This window comes from Bubalus bubalis, chromosome 6 (genome assembly GCF_019923935.1).
Source record: "Bubalus bubalis isolate 160015118507 breed Murrah chromosome 6, NDDB_SH_1, whole genome shotgun sequence".
In the NCBI taxonomy this organism is placed as follows: domain Eukaryota; kingdom Metazoa; phylum Chordata; class Mammalia; order Artiodactyla; family Bovidae; genus Bubalus; species Bubalus bubalis.
The window spans coordinates 27054477-27063870 of record NC_059162.1 but is presented as its reverse complement, the minus strand read 5'-3'; the positions used below and the strand labels follow the sequence as shown (position 1 = coordinate 27063870).

Here is a 9394-nt window from a genome sequence, read left to right as displayed (position 1 = left end):
AAAAATCTACAGAGATTTGCCTATTCTGGGCATTGTATATAAATGGAATCATGCTATGTGAGAAATTTTGTCTCATTCTTTCACTTAGCATATCTTCAAGATTCATCCATTCTCTGTGTTATTAGTACATCGTTCCTTTTTATGGCCCAATAATATTCCATTATGGATATACTACATTTTGCCTATGCATTCAACACTTGTAGGACATTTGGATTGTTACAATTTTTGGCTATGATGAATAATAATGCTGCTATGACCATTCACATACAGGTTTTTATACGGACGTGTGTTTTCAATTATCTTGGGTATATACCAAGGAGTAAAATTGCTGAATCTTTTATTATTCATTTTAATTTCTCCTGGCAACTAACATGAATTAATATCTGTTGAATGAATGAATATTTGTTGAAAAATGAATGAATAAAAGCATCTCATTTTCTTATAAGTTATTGTCAGGGTTGCTACAAAATATACCAAATTTCAGAACAACTTGTGTGAAAGTTGCTCAGTCATGTCCGATTCTTTGAGACCCCATGGACTATACAGTCCATGGAATTCTCCAGGCCAGAATGCTAGAATGGGTAGCCTTTCCTTCCCCAGGGGATCTTCCCAACCCAGGTATCAAACTCAGGTCTCCCGCATTGCAGGCAGATTCCTTACCAGCTGAGCCACAGTGGACGCCCAAGAATACTGGAGTGGGTAGCCTTTCCCTTCTCCAGGGGATCTTCCCGATCCAGGAATCGAACCAGGGTCTCCTGCATGGCAGGCAGATTCTTTACCAACTGAGCTATCAGGGAACCCCCTTAACAATGATACTGGCAGTAACCTGATCACAGTTCTCTTCTTGGCTTATTTAGACTGAGGTAAACCTGAGGTCCATCAGCTCACCTGCCCCAACCCTTCTTGGGGAACTGAGAAACCTGGGGTGAGTGGTCAGGGTAAGTGTGCACTGCCCCAACTCACTCAGAAAGCAGAGGCTTTCTCCTGACTCTCTAGAACCTCAGGGCAGTGAAAACCCCACAATCTGGCTGATTCAGTCCAGGAGAAGGAGCTGCCAGAAGCCCATCAGACAAGATGGGGCTAAACAGGGATGGCTCTGGGCTGCAGAACAGGGCAGAGGGGCAGGGCAGGAGGAAAAATGAGCTGTGTTCTGCTGACTCACTCATCTACTCTATGCTTGGCAGGGAGTACAGGCCTGAAGGCCTGAATGTAAGTGTATCTGAGGGGCAGGTACGGAGAGGTTGCCTGGGGCACGTGCATCCCATATGCACTTATTATTCCGAGGAGCATGTTGCTCCTAATCTGAGTGTATTGTGAGTAATAAAGAGCCACTCGGGAATCTGGAGCTCTCATCCTGAAGTCAGATGCCTCAGCATCTGAGGCCTCTGCCTCCGCACATACCTCTGGCACCACCCACACCCCTGCCCTGGCTGGCACTGGGCAGCTCAGCCAACAGTACAAGCACAGGGCCAACTGCTTTGGCAGCCAAAACCCATCTTCGTGAAGGGCAGCGGGCAGGTAGGCAGGTGCCCTCCTGGCTGGTGCTAGGCCGAGCCATGCTCTCCAGGGGGGTTCCCCGATAGTACGCCCACCCAGGTCAGGCTCATCACAGATGGTCTCAGAGCCAAGACACAGCCGTACCGGGGTGCGCTGGTCTGAGCAGAGTTACAGCAGGCGGCTTGGGTATCTAGGAGAGAAGCTGAAGGAATCACCTCTTTCCAGCCAGGCAGCCTTCTCACCCCTTCCCATCTCCTCTTGGCTTTTTGACTGCTCTTCAAGGCCCAGCTGCCTGCAGGCAGCAACTTGCCTCATCACTGCCGGACTCACACAGACATGTACGCCTGCCCTCCTTTTTCCCTTTTGTCTTATACTTTGATGGGATCTCTTCTCCACAGTAAAATGAAAATACTTAAGGAATAGAGTATTTCTTTTTCCATAATAGCTTTCCTGAAATCTTCAGGACACAGTCCATGACTCAGAAATCAGCAGAAATATTTTCTCTGCCTCGTGAAATCATATTCGTATCTAACGTCATATCCACAAGCCTGGCCCTAACTCAGAGCCTCCCTGGATATTTAACATGTAGCTAATATTCCAGGCAGAAATCATATATAAGTGTTTTGTTTTAAAAACACTTGCTCTGAGTAGCGGCAGCGGCGAGGGCGGCGGCGGCAGCAGCGCGACAGCTCGCTCCTCGCTCCGGGCTCCCCGCCGTCGAGCCGGGGAGAGAGCCTCCCGCCCAGCGGCCAGGCACCCGGCCGGACGACGCCCAGCGACCCGGGCCCCTCCGCGGCACCGCGTTCACCTCGGGGCGGCCACAGGCACCCAGACCCGAACTCCAAGATGGGAGGCAAACTGAGCAAGAAGAAGAAGGGGTACAATGTGAATGATGAGAAGGCCAAGGACAAAGACAAGAAGGCTGAAGGAGCTGGGACAGAAGAGGAGGGAACCCCAAAGGAGAATGAGACCCAGGCTGCTGCCGAGACCCCAGAGGTGAAGGAGGGCAAAGAGGAGAAGCCGGAGAAGGATGCCCAGGACACCACCAAGCCCGAAGACAAGGAAGGCGAGAAAGATGCCGAGGCGGCCAAGGAAGATGCCCCGAAGGCAGAGCCTGAGCCGACGGAGGGGGCCGAGGGCAAGCCAGAGCCCTCCAAAGATGCTGAGCAGGAGCCGGTGGCTGCCTCAGGCCCCTCCGCTGGAGGCGACGCCCCCAAAGCTTCGGAGGCTGAGGCAGCAGAGCCCGCGGCCCCCACCAAGGATGACAAGAGCAAGGAGGGAGGGGACCCCACAAAGACTGAGGCTCCCGCTGCTCCTGCCGCGCAGGAGACGAAAAGTGACGGGGCCCCAGCTTCAGACTCAAAACCCAGCAGCACTGAGGCTGCCCCATCCTCCAAGGAGACGCCGGCAGCCACGGAAGCGCCGAGTTCCACGCCCAAGGCTCAGGCCCCCGCAGCCCCCGCAGACGAGGTCAAACCTGCCGAGACCCCGGCAGCTAATTCCGATCAAACCGTAGCAGTGAAAGAGTAACAAAGGACAGCCTATGGAAAGAAAAAAAAAAGAATACAGCTTAACGACGACCTGTCTCTCTTGTCTCTCTCTCTCTCTCTCTGTCTCTCTCTCTCCTATACTAACTTGTCTCAAATCGGAAGTAATCATATGTATTGCCCAAGAATAAGGATGTGGTCCCATCAAAGGGAGGGAGGGGGTGGGGAGAATCCAAATAGTATTTTTGTGGGGAAATATCTAATATACCTTCAGTCAACTCTACCAATCAGCCCTGGATTTTCAAGATCAATGTCTGAAAGTGCAGTACATCTTTTGTACCTGAACTGCTGTCCACATGCGCTCCTGCCACTAAGATCTGAACATCTTGTCTTTCTGCAAGGGGCGGGGGGTGGGGAGTGATGCGTTTGATTCTGCCCGCAGGGCTGTGCCAAGGCAATCAGATGTTTATGAAAGCAGTATTTTCTGTGTTTTCTTTTTCATTTACAGCCTTTCTTATTTTGATATTTTTTTAATGTTGTGGATGAATGCCAACTTTCAGACAGCCCACCGTAGCCTGTCCACATGTATCTTGATGCCAATACTCCATTTTTCCTCCCCTGGTCTTTTTGGGAATAACAAACATTCTCTCATCCTACTTAGCCTCCCTAGATTTCTCATGACGAGTTAATGCATGTCCGTGGTTGGGTGCACCTGTAGTTCTGTTTATTGGTCAGTGGAAATGAAAAAAAAAAATAAAAAAGTCTGCGTTCATTGCAGTTCCAGTTTTCTCTTCCATTCTGTGTCACAGACACCAACACACCACTCATTGGAAAATGGAAAAACATAAAAATTAAAAAACAAAAAAAAACACACACAAAAAAAATGTACAATGGATGCATTGAAATTATATGTAATTGTATAAATGGTGCAACAGTAATAAAGTTAAACAATTAAAATGAAAAAAAAAATAAAAATAAAAAAAATAAAAACACTTGCTCTAAGATTCTGCACTTCCGCTGCAGGGGCAAGGGTTTAATCTCTGGGGGGGTGAGGGGAACTAAGATCCCACATGCGACACAGCAAGGCCAAAACAAAAAAAAGTCAAAAAGTAAAAGAATAAAAACAACGCATGTTCAATGAAGAAAATAAGAAAATCATACCGAAAGATAAAAACCATCTATAGCCTACACCCAGAAGTAACTCCTGGGAAATGTTGCTATGTAACCTCCTGCTGTTTTTCTGTTTATGTTTATTACTTTTTTTAAGATTGTCACCATTCTGTACATGTTGTTTTATAACCTGCTTAGCATATTGTGTAAAGAGATCAAACCAGTCCATCCTAAAGGAAATCAACCCTGAATATTCATTGGAAGAACTGATGCTGAAGCTGAAGCTCCAGTACTTTGGCCATCTGATGTGAGGAACTAACTCATTGGAAAAGACCCTGATGCTGGGAAAGATTGAAGGCAGGAGGAGAAGGAGACAACAGAGGATGAGATGGTTGGATGGCATGACCTACTCGATGGACATGGGTTTGAGCAAGCTCCGGGAGTTGGTGATGGACAGGGAAGCCTGGTGTGCTGCAGTCCATAGGGTGGCAAAGAGTTGGACATGACTGAGCAACTGAACTGAATTAAACTTATTATGAATACATCATAATGCCATGAGATAATTTTTTGCAATTTCAATGGCTTGTATGTGTAATATTCTATCACATGGACTTAATATATTTTATTTAATCAATACCCAATTGTTCCTTCTATTGACAAATTTCATTTTGTAAATTAATAAATGATGTCATGATAAGAAGACTCTTGAGAGTCCCCTGGACTGCAAGGTGATCAAACCAGGCAATCCTAAAGGAAATCAACCCTGAATATTCACTGGAAGGACTGATGCTGAAGCTCCAGTTCTATGGCCACATGATGCAAAGAACACTGGAAAAGACCCTGATGCAGGGAAAGATCGAAGGCAGGAGGAGAACAAGGCAACAGAGGATAGGATACTTGGATGGCATCACCGACTTAATGGACATGAATTTGAGCAAACTCACGGAGATAGTGAAGGACAGGGAAGCCTGGTGTGCTGCAGTTCATGGGGTCGCAAAGAGTCGGACATGACCTGGTGACTGCACAACAGCAAAATGATAGATAATCTTGTACAGAAATATTTTTACACATTCCTGAATATTTTCTTCGGATACATGCCAAGAAAGGACCGAAACTTACGAACATTTTAAGTTTCTTTAATTCATTGTGTAATTGCCCCTCAGAAGGGTTGTATCAACTTATACTTGTGTTGGATTTATTTACAACAATTTGTAAAAACCTTGACTTCTGACTGGAAGCTTCAAAGAACAAAGAGAAAACAAGGACTGCAATGAGCAGGCCCAGCGAAATAGAAAGGCAGAGTAAGAAAGACTGATACCACAGGCATACTGCTGGGTGGAACAGAAAGGCATGGGTTCACCAAGGTAACTTTGTTCATCAAGAAAATGTTACACCACAGCACATACTCCTACTCTGAGCATCCTCTGCTTCAAAAGGCAGGCAAGTATGTAACACATTATCTATGTATTTACTTGGCCATACTGGGTCTTTGGGCAGCACTCCGGCTTCTCCTGTTGCGGAGCACAGGCTCTAGGGCACAAGCTCAGTGGTTGTGGTGCATAGACCTTCGTTGCTCTATGGTACATAGGATCTTAGTTCCCTGAGCAGGGATTAAACCTGTGTCCCCTGCATTGCAAAGTGGATTCCTAACCACTGGACCACCAGGGAAGTCCCTGTAATACATTTTAGAAAGAGTTCCTTCCAAAGACTTCACCAAAGCAAGTGGCTGAAACCATGGAGCAAGGAGACCTTACATTAGAAGACTTAAAGCCCACCTCCCCTGCAAACCCACAGGAACACATTGAGTCAGTTGCCCTCCTTTCCCTGGCCCTCAGTTTCCTCATCTGTAATTAAGAAGAATATTAGAACCCACTCAGTGGGGTGCATGGGAGCATCAAACAAGATCAAGTATGTCAATGTGCCTTGAGAACAGTCACGTGCTGACTTTAATTGCTAAGACCAGGAGCTTGAAGGAATAAGCACTGTTCTGTTGAGCCCAAGGGATAATTCCCTGGAAATGTGGGGAAAACCAGAGTGTGGCTGCCATTGCCTCCTGTTCCCACAGTACCTGAGAACACCCGAGCTTCCCATTTGCACCTTTGTTCAACATTGAGGAGACTGCATAAGATCTAATTTCTGCAAGTCACAAGAAGAGAAAGGAAAGGTCTTTTCCTATTTAAATTCCAGCCCACCACAGTTTACTCTACACATGGCCAACTCAACGCTTTTCGTGGTCCTCCACATCATGGGAATTTCACTATTCTATATTTGCAGGAAGTTTAACTGGCTCAACTGCTGGAGGATCTGTTTCTGCCATTCTCCTCTGCATTCATGGCAGGCCTCGGAGGAGAAGCTGGAAATAATAATGTCCCAAGGTGAAATGAGGTGACATGCTGGAAATAGTTTGGAAGAGGATAAAATGCTATACAGAGGTGAGCTCTAATCCTCATTCAGTTGTGATGGGAGGACTAGTTATGCAAGTCAGCCTGGGGAGCAGAGTGTCAGGAAACATGAATTTTGGGGCAGGGATGATGTTGCATCCTGGCTTTGTCCTCTACTAATGCATGACCTCGGAGAAGGCAATGGTACCCCACTCCAGTGTTCTTGCCTGGAGAATCCCAGGGACAGGGGAGCCTGGTGGGCTGCCGTCTATGGGGTCGCACAGAGTCGGACACGACTGAAGCAACTTAGCAGCAGCAATGCATGACCTTGGGCATGTTATTAATGTTTAATCCATCAAAGCCTCATTTCCCCTCTTCATGACATTTTTTTTGAGCCTCTGAAACTGTCCTCTTTATCATGTGTTTGTTGTCAGGCTCTCCCCACTAGAAGGTAGGCTCCTAATGAGTGAAGGGGTACGTTTGGTCTTGTTCACGGATAGATCCCTAAGACAAAGAAGAGTGTCTAGATTTCCAAAGTTTTTGTTGAATAAATTAGTGATTCTGGCATCCCCTTAGGACACCGTCTCTAGGGATTCTGCTTTGTCCCTGTCCCTCTAACCACTTCAAGGGCAGCTCGATACCCTACCCACAATAAGCATGACAAGTCAAGGGTGTCAGTGGCAAAAAGAAAAGAAAGGAGGAGGACCACTGGAAGAAGAATTTACCTACATGAGTACAACAGCATCTTCCTTTAGGAAAGGACCCACTCCTTTTTTCCGAAAAGTGTAACTACCAAAGAGATTGTGATTTTAGCATGTTTTAAGTCCCCATGGGTAGTAATTACTCCTAAAAAGCACTATTAACTTGAACTGTAAAACACTCCTTGCCTTTGAAGTACATACAGTAATAAAGATCATTTTCCTATCCCTGTTGCTGCTGCTAAGTTGCTTCAGTCATGTCCAACTCTGTGCGACCCCATAGACGGCAGCCCACCAGGCTCCCCGGTCCCTGGGATTCTCCAGGCAAGAGTACTGGAGTGGGTTGCCATTTCCTTCTCCAATGCATGAAAATGAAAAGTGAAAGTGAAGTCGCTCAGTCGTGTCCGACTTTTCACGACCCCATGGACTACAGCATACCCTACCCCCAAAAAAATGTTACTGAATAACTCAAAGCCAGAAATCACCATACAGACCAACCTGTTGATTGAATGAAGGAAGAGGAGAAGATGGCTTGAATGAATGTGTATTGAGAGTCATCTACCTGCCAAGTATTGTGGGAGGCACGGTCACCTATTCTCCAATGCTATGATGTGGGAATGATCACTGTTATTCAAGGTGAGGAAATAGAGGGTTTGCCAAAAAACCAACCCAGCACTCAGATCATGTTTTGGAGCTAATAGATGGCTGATAAAAGCTCAGTTTGTGGCTTTATATATAAGGAGTTTATAAGTAATTTAAGTTTCTTTTAAAAGATAGGAGCAGATGAGTTTTGGCATAATTATCCTAACGTACAGAGGGTCTCTAGGCACTGCCCTCCTGGCCCTAAGCTAATCAACATCTGGAATGAAGACTTAGAGCATATGTCAGAGGATCTGTAGTTAAAAAACAAAATCTGAGAGAGTTATTATACTAAATTATACTTCTGGATAAGGATCCAGAAGACCTTAACGGTTTAAATGAGCAGCTAGATCTAAAATGATGCTCCCTCTCCACATTTATTGAAGTTAAGCCAATTCATTTAAGTCTTGTCGGATTCATAAATCCAATTTTATAAGGAGGAGAGGGAGAACTTGTTTAGTAGTGATTTATATAATTAATTGGCTATGCAATGACACTTACTCTCTTGTATTCTAATTACTGAGAAGAAGGAGGAGCAGTAAATGACTGTGTCCAAAGGTAAGGCAATGACCCTAGCTGCAGGGCAGCCTCGGGCCAGCAGTCCAAACTATAGAACACTTCTCATTTACTAGGTATCTGGAGGAAATTACAGAAGTTATAAGGAGGTAGTTGTAGTTCTTACCAGATCATAATTGTTCCTATATTATAGAGATGTGGTGAAGATTTGAAAAAATAATAAATATAAAGAATTTAATGGTGCCTAGAACAAAATAGGGCTTTCCTGGTAGCTCAGACAGTAAAGAATTTGCCTGCAGTTCAGGAGAACAGGGTTCAGTCCGTAGGTGGGGAAGATCCCCTGGAGGAAGGCATGGCAACCCACTCCAGTATTCTTGCCTGGAGAATCCTATGGAAAGAGGAGTCTGGAGGGCTACAGTCCATAGGGTTGCACAGAGTCAGACATGTCTGAAGTGACTTAGCAGGCAGACAGTAGTACATAATAAGTACTTAATAAATATGAGTTATTATTTTCAATTCTTCCATATTATAAATGTCTGTGTTGTACATTTTCCTTTATGTGAAGTATTTTCGTATTGAGGTTTATTTTCTTTAGCTGAATTCCCAAAAGTTAGATCGCCAAATCAAAGGATATAAACAAAATCAAAGTGTATAAAGGGTGTGATCTCTTCATACTTCATGTGTATTGCCAAAGTATATTTCTAAGAAATTATAACAGTACCTACCACAGCCACAATGTGATCGGATTTTCAGTAGTGTCACTAGCACGGGGTATTATTGGACTGGTTTTTAGAGATTGTGAGTGATGAGTGCTCAGCTGTGTCCGACTCTTTGTGACCCCATGGACTGTAGTCCTCCAGGTTCCTCTGTTCTTGGGATTCTCTAGGCAAGAATACTGGAGTGGTAGCCATTTCCTCCTCTTGTAGGATCGAACCCAGGGATCGAATCCAGGGATCGAACCCATGTCTCCTGCATCTCCTGCACTGCAGGCGAATTCTTTACCCAACTGAGCCACCACCTTGAAAGTGAAAGTGAAGTTGCTCAGTCGTGTCCAACTCTTGGCGAC

General features: G+C 45.4%; 1 protein-coding gene across 1 annotated transcript; it reads left to right on the top strand.

Moving 5' to 3' along the window:
- The first annotated feature begins 2148 nt into the window (after nt 1-2148).
- Nucleotides 2149-3953, top strand: LOC123334007 (brain acid soluble protein 1). The gene has a single exon (XM_044944506.2). It carries the CDS (start codon nt 2344-2346, stop codon nt 3025-3027), a length of 684 nt encoding a protein of 227 aa, XP_044800441.1. The 5' UTR covers nt 2149-2343; the 3' UTR covers nt 3028-3953.
- Nucleotides 3954-9394: the final 5441 nt, after the last annotated feature.